The sequence below is a fragment of the Bufo bufo genome, chromosome 1 (genome assembly GCF_905171765.1).
Source record: "Bufo bufo chromosome 1, aBufBuf1.1, whole genome shotgun sequence".
Lineage (NCBI taxonomy): Eukaryota > Metazoa > Chordata > Amphibia > Anura > Bufonidae > Bufo > Bufo bufo.
The window spans coordinates 722,601,067-722,618,522 of NC_053389.1; the positions used below are offsets into that span (position 1 = coordinate 722,601,067).

A 17,456-nucleotide genomic window follows, 5' to 3' on the forward strand; every position below is an offset into this window, starting at 1 on the left:
AATAAAAAGTTCTATGAACTCACTATACCCATCAGCGAATACCTTAGGGTGTCTACTTTCCGAAATAGGGTCATTTGTGGGGTGTTTGTACTGTCTGGGCATTGTAGAACCTCAGGAAACATGACAGGTGCTCAGAAAGTCAGAGCTGCTTCAAAAAGCGGAAATTCACATTTTTGTACCATAGTTTGTAAACGCTATAACTTTTACCCAAACCATTTTTTTTTTTTACCCAAACATTTTTTTTTTATCAAAGACATGTAGAACAATAAATTTAGAGCAAAATTTATATATGGATCTCGTTTTTTTTGCAAAATTTTACAACTGAAAAATGTCATTTTTTTGCAAAAAAATTGTTAAATTTCGATTAATAACAAAAAAAGTAAAAATGTCCGCAGCAATGAAATACCACCAAATGAAAGCTCTATTAGTGAGAAGAAAATGAGGTAAAATTCATTTGGGTGGTAAGTTGCATGACCGAGCAATAAACGGTGAAAGTAGTGTAGGTCAGAAGTGTAAAAAGTGGCCTGGTCTTTCAGGGTGTTTAAGCACTGGGGGCTGAGGTGGTTAAATAAATCGAATCCACTCTATGTCATCGAAAAAAAATTCAATCGAAAGTAGTCCAATTTGTCGGTGATTAATCACGCTAAGAAAAAAGAAAATATATTTATCAAATTCGTAAGGCAGGGTCTGTTCGAGGGGGAAGAAGAAATAGAAGGGTGTTCCGTTCCAGGAATGGAACGTCTATCAGTGTGGCAAGATGTGACAGCAACCCCGCTCAGTCTGGTGTGGGGAGTCTCGTAGCCTACCCACGGAATGGGCGGTGGAAAGTATGATCACCAAAGGGCTGACGTGACCTAGACATTAGTCATGTCTTAAGAGTGGTAATGTAGATACAGGTAGCACACCCAGGACCAATGAGAAGGGTTCACCTGTAGAAGGAGAGATGTAGAGTGTGCCACAGTCCACCAGCCGGGTCCGGAACTCTGGAATAGAAGGCCACAAAAGAATACCCCGTGCAAATGCAGATGCAACCAGGCATTTAGTGGCTGTGCCAAAACTCCGCCTGAGGAGGAAGCCAAGCAAGGGGAGCCACAACTGCGTCGCTAGCCCATACCCCAGCGGAGGAGGGGCCACACCGTAGAGGCCACCAATTTAGTGCTAGAAGAATCCGCCACCTGACGAAGGAGCTGTGCAGTAAGAACCATAGTATGTAGTGGTAATGCAAATACCACTCCCCCAGAAGTAGCCAGCGGCTTCCCCGTTGGCGCAAAACTGAGGGGGAGGAGTGAGGCTATCCCGTAGAAGTCATGGTACCATACTGCCCCAGTTAAGTAGAGCTAGCCTTAAACACTTTACCTTGGAAGGGCTCTGAACAGGAGCAACATCAAGCTAGCATCAGGGCAGAACCCCCAGCTGAGGGGGATTACAGAGTCAGTGAACACTCGACTCGCTGGAACGTACTCCCCATATTATTCGCAATGGCGTATGCACTACGTATTGATGAGGACAATATCATGACCTACTGGAACCGAGGAGGCCCATGGGGATGAATGGTCTCTAGGACACATAAGTGTTGCTAAGCAACCCCTCTGAGAAGACATAGGATGTCACAACCATGCTCCAACCAGCACCGAAAGATAAGAAGGATCTCATGTGGAAACAGCTACCGTATCCACTGGCGGCACCCATACACCACAGATGCAGAGCACCGGCACCTGCAGGTATCGACTGTTGCCACGCCCCCACTGTGAAAGAAGCTAAGGCATCTAGAGCCATGGCGTAGTTGAACTGCAGCAACCCAAGATGCTTAGGTATTCCCCTGTAAGCAGATCACTTGTGGAAAGGGGAAATGCAACAGGAAGCACGCTGATGGGAGAAGGCTAATGCATACGGCAGGTACAGAACCCAGTGTAGATGCAATGCCGCCACCTACTGAAGGGGGGATGCATACGTCCAGCACTGAAACCAGTGTAATTGTACTTAGTCCACGTACGGCAGGGGACAATAAATAAGGCAAGTACTGTAACTGTAGTAGTGCAATTACTCTGCCTATGGAAATACTGCTAGCGGAAGTGGTCATGCATACAGCAGGAACTGAATACAACGGTAGAGAGATTACGCCATTTATGGAAGGGGGTAATGCATATGGCGAATCCAGTACCCTGTGAGAGTGCAATTACTCCACCTAAGGAAGGGGTAATGCCTACGGTAAACACTGTAACCGGTTATAATGCCATAACACCACCTATGGAAGAGGCTAATGCATACGGTACGTACTGTACCCAGTGGAAATGCAATTCCGTCCCCTATGGAAGGGGAAACGCCTACGGGCGTCACTGAAAACAGCGCTCTAGCAGTTAGTTGGAAGGATGTAATGCCTAAGGTAAGTATTGTATGCAGCAGTTGTGCAAATACTCCGCCTGAGGAAAGGGGGTAATGCAGACAACAAGAACTGCTGGCTACCGTGGATGCAATCTTGGAAGATTGCAACAGATTTGAGTCAGAGCCTGAATCACTGATTTCCCCCCCCCCCCCCCGAACCTCTCCAGAATGGAGTGCATCTGAGCGGGACCCTTGGGGGTGTGGAGGTGACCGAGGAGAAAATGTTCTGCTCTGGCCCGCTTGCGCGCAGTTCTACCTCTCAGAAACTTGCCCGTGGCAGTTGTAGGCCATGCCGGTGGGGATATATCAACCAAACTACCCAGAGGGTGGAGTGGGAATCTAAAGGTCCATCCACCGGATTGCGTAGGTGGAGCTTTATCAACCAAACGACCCCGGAGGATGGAGTGGGAACTTCCAGAGGTTCTGCATTGGATCATGCAGGTAAATTATCAACCAAACGGCCCCGGAGGACGGATTGGAAATCCAGAGGTCCTGTACTGGAGTGCGCTGGAGAACTATCAACCACACGACCCAGAGGGTGGATTGGGAATACATCCGCTGTCCTCCCTGGATCTGCACAGGTGGAGGATTATCCACCAACGACCCTATAGGGCAGATTGGGAAATATGAGAGGTCCTCCTTTGTCCGATATAGGACACGGGCCCAGCCTGGTATAACACAGACAGGGTGGTCCTGCGGTGATGAGGGCTGAGGAGGGGGGCCCATATGAACGCGCATTTTTCTTTTTTATGAAACTAGGATGCCCAGCATCAAGTGGACAGAGAGGCAGGAAGAGGTTAACTGTTTTAACGTTAAGGCACATTGCACTGGAGATAGGATGCTCAGATAATCTGGTGCCGGCCTCAAAAGGTGGCTGGCCAGAAGGGGTTAAGCTGTCTTGAAGACCTGGGGCGGGGCCCATCGGCTTGTGGGGGAGGGAAAGTGAGGTGGAAAGAATCCGCACCAGAGCGTACGCCTGCCTAGAGAAGTGATTAACCCTCTAAGTGCCCTGACACCAGCAGATCACATATAGGGGAGTGGGGAGCATCCTCTGCTCCCTTTCTTGCCTGTCCGACCAGTAAATGCTCCCGGTCCGCAGCAGGGGATGAAGCTGCGTCCAGGCCTAAGCTTTCATGCACAGGCAACCGGGAGCTGTCGGTCAGCCGGGGCGCAGAGGGACCGTGAGCAGAGAGCGGCCGCTTGCGCCCACCCCGGACTGGGAAGATCGTGGGGCGGAATTCCTTCCGGAGCCGCGCTTCCTGGTGCCCGCTCTCGAAAAGGGTGGATCCTGGTGGTAGCTGCGGGACCGGCCGGGGACACAACGGTGCATGACCGTGGCCGGCCAAGAGGGCAGCGCACTCACCTGACACCAGCTCCCGGTCCGCACCGGAATCACTGATCCCCTGCGCACGGCATCCCGATGAGTTAAGCAGCGCCTGCCAGGATGTTATTAACCCCTTAAGTGGCTGCGTAGCCGTCAGTCTAGAGGGAAAGTGAGAGGGGGTCCTGGTGCTACAATAAATAAAGCCTCGAGCCTGTTTCCTGGTGCCCAACCCTAGGAAACTATTGCCACCAAAGAGGGAGGGAGAAGAGGGTTAAAAAATACTTACCTAATCCAGTGTACTCACCTCATCTTCACCCTCCCTAAGTGGACCCGCAAGGTCACCTTCTCAGCAGCTGGCACTGGAGTGGCAGGAGTCTGGTATGGCGGGAGGGTCTTCTCTTTGGCGGACCTAGGTGACCTTTCTGCTGGCGGGATGCATTATGGGGAAGGAGGCACCTTGTCTTCTTATGGGGAAGGAGGCAGCGTGGCGGACCAACGCGGGTGTGCTCCCCCAGGAGAACAGGGAGGCGAGGCGACCACTGTTTCCCAACTGAAAAGGAAAATAAAAAACTAAAATAAAAAAATCTTCAGGAGCTACCCTGCTGAGCAGGGAGGTCTTGCCTCCTATTGACACTAGAAAAAACTGAAGCTCTCTCTCCAGGCTGGAGGGGGTATAGCTGCCAGGGGAGGAGTTAACAGCTTTATCTAGTGTCAACGCCTCCTAGAGGACATAGCTATACCCACGGTTCCTGTGTCCCCCAATGAATATGGGCGAGAAAGCAGCCTTAGAATGTGGCTTAAATACGTTTTTGAGGGACAAGTAATTTAGACATAAGGGTTATTACACAAGCACAAAGTGAAAGTACAATATACACAACCAAAAACAGTTAACACTTTGTGACAGAACAGTTGACCATTTTTAATAAAGACCAATTGAAAAATTATTTATAGCCCCAAATGAGTAAAATGCAATCATAAAAAAAATTGCCCCGAAGGTGTTCATAGCCTTTAAAATTCTGGTTGCTTAATTGTTGTGACTCCTGAATTGTTTGAGACCCCAGATTTTCCTGCTGAGCGGACACCTTTTTCTATACAAGTTGATGTCTGTATATCTGGTAAAAAAAATGCATAATTTACATGCCATATGCTATTCTAAATCTGCTTAAAGGAGTGATCCAGGAATTTTATATTGATGGCCTATCCTCAGGAGTGGTCTCTTCACAGCATACCAAGCACAATGCTTATCTTGTATAGTGGCATTTCATTGATTTTACAGCTCAGACCCATTAATTTGAATGGGGCTGAGCTGCACCTAGGCCATGTGAGTGATGTACGGTGACATCACTGGCCTAGGAAGAGGTCTAAGTGCTCACTGATCGGCAGGTCTCCCAGGAGTCAGACCCCAACAGATCTGATATTGATGACCTATCTTGAGGATCAATATCAAATTCCTGGATAACCCCTTCAAATATCTCCATTTGTACAGGATGGCGTGGTACTGGAAGTCTTTTGCATAATTTCTATAGTGACGTCCCAGCAGGTTTCGGCGACACATGACTAAGAAAATGAACAAAGGCGGTAGTTGGTCATTTGCTACAATTGCACTTTAAAGGTACATCCACATGCAGAGTGAATGCTGCAGATTTGCTCCCAGAAATTTCTGTGAATTTAAATTTACTTGCAATGCAGATTTTTAGATTGTCAACCTCCACCACGGATTTCACCCTCTAGAATGCATAATGTGAAATCCACAACAAATCACAGCAGGATCTGCAGTGTCTGTACTCGTACTGTATGTAGCAGTCTATGTAACCTTGCATAGGTCAGCAAACACGGACCATCCCCAGTCCCTAAGATCAGACTTCTGGAATCAAATTTTTTGTAAGATAAGCATAGTAAACTGTGTGGATGTTTCTCCTCATATGGCCTCAGGTAACTAACATGTCGTTCTAGGATACATCCTATAGGAATAAAGAAACACCTGTAAAAGGAAATATTCTAGGACAACTAACTTTTGGCCATTGAGAAGCAAACAGTGAAAACCCAATATGAAAGGGTATTGCATATGGCACTGAAGGACTGCAGAGACGCTTAGTATAAACAGTGAATCTCATAGATGTATGTGACACATGGTAGTTAGTGTATCACCAGTGATAAAGAGCCTGACAAGGCTGGTAATGCATTCATGTGGATTTGAAATAAGTCACAGCATGCACCGCAGGAGACATATATCATGCAATGGTCTCCCCCAGTCAGCACACAAGACTCAACAATAAGAAAGCACAATATAATTCCGCATTGGGGTCCGTAATACACAATGCTGTGTGTTATAGATAAACCAGAAACTATATTTGAACTTTTTAAAATGCAAAAAAAAACAAATATATATATATATATATATTTATTACAATAAAAAATAAACGTATTAACAAACAATGTGAATATCAAAGAAAACTGTAGGAGGGTTTCAGGAAACGACGGTTGTTCTGGGGCATAGGAACTGCCATGAAGCCAGGTTTGTTCACTGCCCCTTGTCTAGATCCACTGCTGTAATCTACATTATGTCCTTTGCTTGATTTAGCAGAAGCAGCTTTATTCCTGCCGTAGGACGCATTGGTACCACTGCTGAAAAAAAAACAAAAAAACATCAAGGACAGAATATTATTTACTGCAAATTGTGAACAAAAACAGGTAGGAGCCCCCTTCCCCATCTGATACAGCGCTATGTACAAGTTACCTTTTGGCACGGGACTGCTGACCGTCTCCCCACGTTTTTCTTTTCTTGGCTTTATGAGCATATGAGGAATTTTTTCTCTTTGTGCCATTTTTACGGGATGATTTAAAATAAGAGGAAGTTGTCTTTGCATCCTCCTCATCCTCCTCGCTGTGATAAATCCTGGTAGTGTGGGTTGCTGACCCACTGGACTTTTGGGAAACCTCCTCGGCTGCGAGAGAAACATTGAAAAATAAATTAGTTAAAATGTCGCCGAAATGCATAGAGAAAATGCAAGCGTCTGCATTAGACTAAAGGCCGCACCTGGAAGCGTCCATTCGGAGTACTTTTGTAGAACATCTATTAGCTCAGCGCCATATTTCTCCAGCTTATCTTCGGTCACCCCATCAATCTGTAATAAAACTTCAGGTTCTGGAGACAGGGATTCTGCAATGCACAAGTAGGTGGAAACCCTCAGAATGGGATGTTGTATTTGAAAAGAGCACAAAAGCTACCAACCAATCCTATTACAGAAATTACCAAGACCTTGTGGTGTGTTCACTGACAGGTTCACTATATACTACTGGTCTGCAGATGCCCTCAGTCTGAGAAATTGGGTAGTCCAGAGGACTGGTAAGGAGCTCTTCTAGAATATCAGAAGCACTCGTCTTCTCGCAGTCTGTCACAGCAATGTAAATCTTTCCTCTTCTCATAGCAAAACTCTGCAGCACTGCTGGCACCAGAGGCACAAAAGAGAGGACAATAGTTCAAGGGACATGCAGGTACATTGCTGACAGAAAGTGAAGCTGGATTTACACGGGACGATTCTGCAGCCTATTGTTCCTTCCCGACAGTCTCGTTCAGTGAAGGAGACTGCTGCATTTACATGTATGAAGACAAGGTATCACTATAGCAATCCCTCGTCGTCATACAGAATCATTGTTTTTGGGCGGCAGATCGCTGTTTAGACTGCACGATCTGCTGCCCAGAAGCCATGATCAGTGGTGCCTGTATGAACGACAGGATTACCCGATGAACAAGAGTTTCGCTCATTCATCGGGTAATCGGCAGCACAGTTAGACGGGCAGATTGTCGGGAATGAGCGTTCGCAGGAACGGTCATTCCCGATAATCTGGACGATTATTGGCTTGTGTAAATGCAGATTGAGACATGTGGGCATCTTTAGTTGATGCAGTGACGACTGCACCTCCTAAACTGCACATTCTTGAGAAATCGGTAACATCAAAGTGTGGGAAGAAGCGCTGTTGATTATTCAGAGACATAACACCACACTGTCTCTAACAGACCAAAAACTGCATTACATATAAAGAGAACGAAACCATTATTCTATTGACACAAGCCATTGGCCTTGAGAAACTTTAGTTAAAAGGGATTTTTCTTCATGTTTTTCAATGGGAACGAATTAAAAACAAACAAACCATAAATTAGACTTACTGGTAATTCAGTTTCCTTGAATCCACCATGACCCTTGACCTCTGTAGGGGCAGGAATACACAGAGTTTAAATTGCCCCCAACCCAGCTCACCCTCAGTGTTCTTCCAAATTACCAAGGTAGGTGAGCAATCTATGCGTGTCCCCATTTGAGTATTACTTCACACCCAACTAGATATTATATAGATACTGACGATTCGCGATCTCAGCAACACGAAGAAATCGCGAATGCGTACGGTTTTAAAGTCACCAGAGCCTTCGCCTGTACACAGAGTTAAAATCTTTTTTTTAACCCAAATTAATTCACCCTTGCTAGCACAGCTCACAGATCAGAGGTACAATTAGCACCTCCTTGCCAAAAAGACTCTTCCTGCCCCCATGCCAGGTTAAGTACTCATCAATCTGGTATTTTCTTGACAGAACCTCATAAAAACTCCCTTTCTGTAGTCGGAGCGGCTCCAACCCCAGCAGGAATCCTCACACCTTAAAGGGCTTCTGTCACTCCACTAAACTCATTTTTTTTTTTGTCTCCTTAAAATCCTTATGCTGCGATTTCTCAATATATAGGGCTATTACTCAGTTTGGTTCAGTAGTTATATAAAAAAACTGACTTTTATAATATGCAAATTACCTCTCTAGCAGCAGGTAGGGCGGCTACCAGCTGCTAGCAGCCGCATCCTCCATTCATAATGACGCCCCCTCCTCATGTTGATTGACAGGGCCAGCAGACGCGCTCGTTCGCCTGCATCGGGTGTACATGTGACATCATCGGCACAGGCGCACTGAGGATGGAGCGGCCGAGTGAGCGTCCTCCACTGAGTGTGCCTGCGCCAACTGAAGACCGGCGCGAGATTTAAAACGCAGACAGGGCCAGTCAGAGAACGAGCGCGTCCGCTGGCCCTGTCAATCAACATGAGGAGGGGGCGTCATTATGAATGGAGGATGCGGCTGCTAGCAGCAGGTATCCGCCCTACCTGCTGCTAGAGAGGTAATTTGCATATTATAAAAGTCAGTTATTTTATATAACTACTAAACCAAACTGAGTAATAGCCCTATATATTGACAAATCGCAGCATAAGGATTTTAAGGAGACAAAAAAAAAAAAAAAAGAGTTTAGTGGAGTGACAGAAGCCCTTTAACCATCTCCCGACCGCCTAACGCACGGATGCGTCCTGGAGGCGGTCGATTCATTCCTCCTGGACGCATCCATGCGTCATCTCGCGAGACGCGAGATTTCCTGCGAACGCACGCACACAGGAGCGCGCGTTCACAGGATCGGAAGGTAAGCGAGTGGATCTCCAGCCTGCCAGCGGCGATCGTTCGCTGGCAGGCTGGAGATGCGATTTTTTTTAACCCCTAACAGGTATATTAGACGCTGTTTTGATAACAGCGTCTAATATACCTGCTACCTGGTCCTCTGGTGGTCCCTTTTGCTTGGATCCACCACCAGAGGACACAGGCAGCTCAGTAATAAGCAGCACCAAACACCACTACACTACACCCCCCCCCCTTGTCACTTATTAACCCCTGATCACCCCATATAGACTCCCTGATCACCCCCTTGTAAGGCTCCATTCAGACGTCCGTATGTTTTTTACGGATCCACGGATCGGATCCGCAAAACACATACGGACGTCTGAATGGAGCCTTACAGGAGGGTGATCAATGACAGGGGAGTGATCACCCCATATAGACTCCCTGATCACCCCCCTGTCATTGATCACCCCCCCTGTCATTGATCACCCCCCTGTAAGGCTCCATTCAGACGTCCGTATGTTTTTTACAGATCCACGGATACATGGATCGGATCCGCAAAACACATTCGGACGTCTGAATGGAGCCTTACAGGGCGGTGATCAATGACAGGGGGGTGATAACCCCATATACACTCCCTGATCACCCCCCTGTCATTGATCACCCCCCTGTAAGGCTCTATTCAGACATTTTTTTGGCCCAAGTTAGCGGAAATATATATATATTTTTTTCCTTACAAAGTCTCATATTCCACTAACTTGTGTCAAAAAAAAAAAATCTCACATGAACTCACCATACCCCTCACGGAATCCAAATGCGTAAAATTTTTTAGACATTTATATTCCAGACTTCTCACGCTTTAGGGCCCCTAAAATGCCAGGGCAGTATAAATACCCCACATGTGACCCCATTTCGGAAAGAAGACACCCCAAGGTATTCCGTGAGGGGCATATCGAGTCCATGAAAGATTGAAATTTTTGTCCCAAGTTAGCAGAAAGGGAGACTTTGTGAGAAAAAAAAAACAAAAAAAAAAAAATCAATTTCCGCTAACTTGTGCCAAATTTTTTTTTCTATGAACTCGCCATGCCCCTCATTGAATACCTTCTGGGATCCAAGTCTGGGATCCAAATGTCTAAAAATGCCCTCATAAAAGGAATTTGGGCCCCTTTGCGCATCTAGGCTGCAAAAAAGTGTCACACATCTGGTATCGCCGTACTCAGGAGAAGTTGGGCAATGTGTTTTGGGGTGTCATTTTACATATACCCATGCTGGGTGAGATAAATATCTTGGTCAAATGCCAACTTTGTATAAAAAAATGGGAAAGGTTGTCTTTTGCCGAGATATTTCTCTCACCAGGCATGGGTATATGTAAAATGACACCCCAAAACATATTGCCCAACTTCTCCTGAGTACGGCGATACCAGATGTGTGACACTTTTTTGCAGCCTAGGTGGGCAAAGGGGCCCACATTCCAAAGAGCACCTTTAGGATTTCACAGGTCATTTTTTTTTTACACATTTTGATTTCAAAATACTTCCGACACATTAGGGCCCCTAAATTGCCAGGGCAGTATAACTACCCCACAAGTGACCCCATTTTGGAAAGAAGACACCCCAAGGTATTTCGTGATGGGCATAGTGAGTTCATGGAAGTTTTTATTTTTTGTCTCAAGTTAGTGGAATATGAGACTTTGTAAGGAAAAAAAAATAAATCATCATTTTACGCTAACTTGTGACAAAAAATAAAAAGTTCTATGAACTCACTATGCCCATCAGCGAATACCTTAGGGTGTCTACTTTCCGAAATGGGGTCATTTGTGGGGTGTTTGTACTGTCTGTCCATTGTAGAACCTTAGGAAACATGACAGGTGCTCAGAAAGTCAGAGCTGCTTCAAAAAGCGGAAATTCACATTTTTGTACCATAGTTTGTAAACGCTATAACTGTTACCCAAACCATATTTTTTTTTTTACCCAAACATTTTTTTTTTTATCAAAAGACATGTAGAACAATAAATTTAGAGAAAAATTTATATATGGATGTCGTTTTTAAAAAAAAAAATTTACAACTGAAAGTGAAAAATTTCATTTTTTTGCAAAAATTTCGTTAAATTTCAATTAATAACAAAAAAAGTAAAAATGTCAGCAGCAATGAAATACCACCAAATGAAAGCTCTATTAGTGAGAAGAAAAGGAGGTAAAATTCATTTGGGTGGTAAGTTGCATGACCGAGCAATAAACGGTGAAAGTAGTGTAGTGCAGAATTGTAAAAAGTGGTCTGGTCATTAAGGGTGTTTAAGCTAGGGGAGCTGAGGTGGTTAAGCCTCGTCAGAGCACTTCAAAAGAAAAAAAGACAGATCTGTATCAGACAGCTGGATGATACAGGGAGAAAGGTGACCTTGCAGTCACTCTCCATTCCATAGATCTCATATTTTCCCATATTTCCCTCATATTTCGTAGGATAGGAAAATACAAAATAAATAATCTCTTCAGGAATTGTTCAGATTATTATAACCCACCTTCCAGGAAACCCACGGGCAAATCAGAGATTCCCGCTCTGAGATATAAAGGTTCTTAGGCACACTATATTTAGTATCAGATGATGCGTATAATTGTACAGATTATAAATATAAACTCTATTTCTTGATTGGACTTATGGGTACGGAGAAACAGGCAAAGCAAAGATTCTGCCAGATTTTCTCCCTATGGGGCAAAGGACTGCCCCTGTTCTAATTACACAAGGCTGGACCTGTACGGGTCATAACCACTCCCCGCTTCAGAGTGGGTAAAAACTGTGAAACACTCAGGTCCTGGGTCCTTCACCTACCATCTGACGTCGACTAACATCACGACCGCCCGCTGGACACGGGCACCCCGCCATCATCTTTTACTGGACTATACCACGGTAATTCTAAACTTAGACATTCTATTCCCTTCCACCTCTTACCTATTTCTATCCAACCAATCTGTTCGACTGGCAGGTATATTTATCTGTCAGTTTTAATGTATATATTTTTTGTGTATAGTTTTTAGAATAAAACTAACAATTGCATCGTTCCAGTTTTGCCCTTGTTCCTTGATTATCTGGTTTATGCTAAGTACTCTGTCCTCAGAGGAGACATACTACCGCATTGTCTTATTTTCCTAAATTGTTAATTGGTTAGCTAGGTTTCAAATAACCGTTTCTTCCCTTTAGGATTAGCTAGCCGGGGTCTCTTCACCCCGATTCAATACGAAGAGTGGTGGCAGCAAATGAATCTGATTTCCAGCGTGAAATCGATAATTTTATTTTTCCGATTGTATCATGTATGGGCACACCAACCAATCTTAAACGTCTACTGTGCTCACAGTGGATTAGCCTCCAGAAGTCTCTAGTGGCAACTGTGGCATAGTAGGACAGGATTGGCGGGTGGTTTGTCACAGATACGTTATACTAAACTCTTATATATTTTTTTTTTATAGTTGTTTTTTGGGGTTGGGGGGAGGGGGAATATATCTGGGCCGTCATAGTGGATTCAAGGAAAAGGAATTACTGGCAAGTCTAATTACGGTTTTCCATTCCATCCACCATGACGGCCACAAGTGAGAACTAACAAATATTTACATAGGGTTGGAAACCACCTGCAGTACTTTTTGGCCAAATGCTAAATCTGCGGAGGCGGAAAGATTAAGGCAATAATGTATAACGAAGGTGTTAACACTTGACCAAGTAGCCGCTTTGCAAATCTGGTTTAATGAGACACCTTTTTCTGCCCACGAAGAGGCAGTTACCCTGGTACAGTGAGCTTTAATACCCATAGGACAAGGGAGTAACAGCAACCTATAGTAGCTCTAATCCAGCAACCTATAGAGGCTTTGGAAAGCTTTTTCCCATGTTTCGTCCCCCGAACTGGTAAAATTTTATCGTCTTTTTTAAAAAGTCTTAGAAACTTCTAGATATTGTAAAATGGTAAAACGATTTTCTGGTCACGGTGATAATCTGATACCACCTTGGGGAGGAGCCCTGGATCTAGCCTCAATGTTACTTGGTCCTCAAAAACCTTCAGGTATGGTTCTCTACAGGAAAGTGCCAGAATTTTACTATGGCCATCAGAAAAGCAGTTTTGAAGGACAGGTGTTTGATAGAAATCTCTGCTAAGGGAAGAAGGAGGGCTTAGTCAGACCATTTAATACAATGTTAACATCCCACTGAGGAAACCTAGAAGACAAGGTTGGTCTTAGTGTAGAGGCTGCCCTAACAAATCTCTTTACCCATCGGTGTTCAGTCAGGCTTGTATCATAAAATGTGCTTAGAGCCAATATCTGGACCTTAAGGGTGCTAGGCCTCAATCATGGGTCTAACCCATTCTGCAAGAAACCTAGAATTTTATTTATGGGTGGAGAAGAGGTGTCCGGATGTTCTTCTCCCAAGCAACTGCAAAACCTCTTCCATATTTTAAGATAAATGGCCGATATAACCTTTTTCCTACTTGCTTTGAGAGTAAGGATTACTCAGAGACCCTGTCTTCTGAGTGACTTGCTCTCAGGATCCAGATAGCTAGATCGTAGATCTGTGGGTTTGGATGTTTTATTGGCCCCCGAGAGAGGATCTCCCCCTGGAAGGGTATTTTCTATGGTTCTTCTGATGTCATTTGTTTCAGAGCCAAGAACCACCTTTTTTTCGGGCCAGTAAGGAGCTATGAAAATTACTGTTGTTGGTTCCTGCTGGATCTTCTGTATTAGGCGAGGAATCAGTGGAAAAGGTGGAAATGTGCAAACAAGGTCCTAGAACCATCTTATTGACAGGGTGTCCACTGCCCAAGGTCTGTCTCTGGGGTCTAGAGAACAAAATTTAAAGACCTGAGCATTCTCTCCGGAGGCGAACAGGTCTATCTCTGGCAGTCCCCATCTGGACGTGTTTTCCTGAAATTTTTTTCGATTTAGATTCCATTCTCCTGGATGTAAAGTTTGCCGACTTAAGAAGTTCGCTTCTAGATTTTCTGACCCTTCCAGATGAACAGACGTTAAGGAGAGAACATTTTCTTCTGCCCCAGAAAATATTCTTCTTGCTACTTCTGCCAAAGGATTGGATCTTGTGCCGCCCTGATGTTTTAGGTATGCCACTGTTGTGATATTGTCTGAAAGGACTTTCAGATGTCTGTTCTTTAAAAGGTTTTGTAAGGGCCATAAGGACTGCATACAGTTCTCTGTAATTTGAAGATCTGTTTTTTTATGACTGACCAGTCTCCCTGGAAGTAATAGCTTCCTACCTTTGCTCACCAACCTGAAGCACTGGCATTAGTCATTATCTGAACCTCTTTGGTCCTGAGCCAGTCTGTGCCCTGAAGAAGTTTCTCTTCCTCTCTCCACCAGTTCAGGTCTATTTTGACTGCAGGTGGAATGCTGATTATCCTATCCAGGGACGAACGTTTCCTGTTCCAGTTTTTTAAGATCCATGATTGCATGGTTCTGGTGTGGGCCTAACTCTATGGGACTGAATTTATGCAAGAGGTAAGGATACCTAGCAGACTCATCGCCTTTCAAATGGAGCATTTGTGAGTGTTCTGAAACCTTGTTATTTTCTGTTTGAGGGATCTTATCTTGTCCTGGGTTCAGAATCTAACACTACGCCCAGAAATCCTATTTTTTTAGATTCATCAACCAGCCCAGATCTGAGAGGGTGCCTATAAAATCCTTTATTACCTTGGAGGTCTCTTTTGAGCTTCCTATTATTAGAAAGTCGTCTAAATGGGGATGATATTTGCTCCCTTTCTGCGTAGAAACGCCGCCATTTCCACCACCAACTTGGTGAAGGTCCTTGGGGCTGATGATATGCCAAATGGAAGTGCAACATACTGAAAGTGGTGGAGGGAACCTTTGGGATCTCTTACCGCAAACCTTAAAGAGGACCTTTCACCGATTCTTACCCTATGAACTAAGTATACAGACATGTGGCGCGGCGCCCGGGGATCTCTCTGCACTTACTATTATCCCCGGGCGCCGCTCCGTTCTCCTACTATGCCCTCCGGTATCTCCGTTCCCTAAGTTATGGTAGGCGGAGTCTGCCCTAGCGCTGGCCAATCGCATTGCAGAGCTCACAGCCTGGGAGAAAATAACCTCCCAGGCTGTGAGCTCTGCGCTGCGATTGGCCAGCGCTAGGGCAGACTCCGCCTACCATAACTTAGGGACTGGTATCTCCGCCTACTATAACTTAGTGAGCGGAGATACCGGAGGGCATAGCAGGAGAACGGAGCGGCGCCCAGGGATAATAGTAAGTGCAGTGAGATCCCCGGGCGCCGCTCTACATATCTGTATAGTTAGTTCATAGGGTAAGAATCGGTGAAAGGTCCTCTTTAAGTACCGGTACTTCTGAGAAGCCTGATGGATTGGCCAAAAAGGTGCCCTCTGGAATCAGGGCAATGGTAGAGGCCACTGACTCCATTTTGAACCTCCTGTACACAATTAATTTGTTTAAGGGTTTTAGATTTATTATTGTGTGGTAAGAATCGTTTTTTGACTACAAGTTTTTTGACTAAGAAGAGTCTTGAGTAAAACCCCTGCCCATTTCGGCATTTGGTACCCTTATTATAACCCCTAATCTGATCCTGAACCCCCTGCCAGATCTTTTCATGAACCCCCTTGTTGTGGGTCGTAATGGTGAATTTCTTTGGAGGGGTTGAAGAAAATTCTATCTTGTAACCCGGTGCTAAGATGTTTAAGGCCCAGGGATTTGATGTGACGAGAGTCCATCGCTCTAGAAAATTCTTCAACCTTCTTCCTACTCTGGCGTCAGTTTGTTTCCTTGGTTGTTCTGATGATTGAGGATAAACCCCCTACCTTTGCCTCCTTTACTGTAGATCCACCGACTTGTCTTAACCTTCCCTCTATAGCACGGGTGTCAAACACAAGGCCCGCGGGCCGAATCCGGCCCGCCAGACCTCGTCATGTGGCCCGCGCAGCCGCCGCCGGCCTTCACCTTTTATTCTCGCTTATTTTTTTACACAAGAAAGCCGCCTCTTCAGCGCATGCGCGGCAGCTTACAAGCAGGCAGGCCGGGCGGGCGGCAGCGTAACTCCCTGATGTCACGTGCCTGCACCGCCTCCTTTATGAATGAAGCAGGCGGCGCAGGCAAGTGACGTCAGTGAGTGACGCGCCGGCCGCCCCTCCTGCCTGCCGGCATTATACACAAGCAATTAGGATAAACGGTACAATCAGGAGTGAGGGGGGCATGTTTAATAACTTTTAATTTAATAATACATTTTATATTTGTATACTGGGGGGGGGGGTTTTACACGGAATCTGTGGATGGCACAGTTAAGGGGTGGGGGTCTGTGGATGGCACTGTTATGGGGTGGGGGGGGGGGGGGGTCTGTGGATGGCACATATATAACACTGCCAGCCACAGACCCCCCCCCCCCCCCGTAACAGTGTCTGTCATCCACAGATCCCCCCATAAGTGTCCGTCATCCACAGATCCCCCCATAACAGTGTCCGTCATCCACAGATCCCCCCATAGTGTCCGTCATCCACAGATCCCCCCATAACAGTGTCCGTCATCCACAGATCCCCCCCATAACAGTGTCCGTCATCCACAGATCCCCCCCATAACAGTGTCCGTCATCCACAGATCCCCCCCATAACAGTGTCAGTCATCCACAGATCCCCCCATAACAGTGTCAGTCATCCACAGATCCCCCCATAACAGTGTCCGTCATCCACAGATCACCCCATAACAGTGTCCGTCATCCACAGATCCCCCATAACAGTGTCCGTCATCCACAGATCCCCCCCATAACAGTGTCCGTCATCCACAGATCCCCCCCCATAACAGTGTCAGTCATCCACAGATCCCCCCATAACAGTGTCAGTCATCCACAGATCCCCCCATAACAGTGTCCGTCATCCACAGATCCCCCCATAACAGTGTCCGTCATCCACAGATCCCCCCCATAACAGTGTCCGTCATCCACAGATCCCCCCCCATAACAGTGTCAGTCATCCACAGATCCCCCCATAACAGTGTCAGTCATCCACAGATCCCCCCATAACAGTGTCAGTCATCCACAGATCCCCCCATAACAGTGTCAGTCATCCACAGATGTTTAAAAAAAAAAAAAAATTACTGTCTGTTACCAAAAATCATTTTTCAATAAATTGTACAATAATTGTACATTTGAATATCTACTTGCCATTATTCTGACTATGTTTCTTCTTTCAGAGCTAGTTATTACTTACATTATTTCAAAAAACAGTAATAATTGAATGCAGTGACAATAATTTATGATAATAAAGAGTGGACACATAGTCCTACAGATACAAGCGGCCCTTTGAGGGTGACCAAACTGCTGATGCGGCC

At 45.5% G+C, this 17,456-nt stretch overlaps 1 protein-coding gene across 1 annotated transcript in view; it reads right to left on the bottom strand.

Annotated features, from left to right (window-relative positions):
• Positions 1-6,112: 6,112 nt before the first annotated feature.
• Positions 6,113-17,456, bottom strand: part of BLM (BLM RecQ like helicase) — a 128,405-nt gene continuing 117,061 nt past the window's right edge. The window contains exons 20-22 of the mRNA XM_040414371.1: positions 6,744-6,866; positions 6,444-6,651; positions 6,113-6,331 (exon numbers count right to left, since the gene is read on the bottom strand). Of these exons, the coding sequence (XP_040270305.1) occupies positions 6,151-6,331; positions 6,444-6,651; positions 6,744-6,866 (512 nt within the window). The 3' untranslated portion in view covers positions 6,113-6,150. The remainder of the gene's footprint in view (positions 6,332-6,443; positions 6,652-6,743; positions 6,867-17,456) is intronic.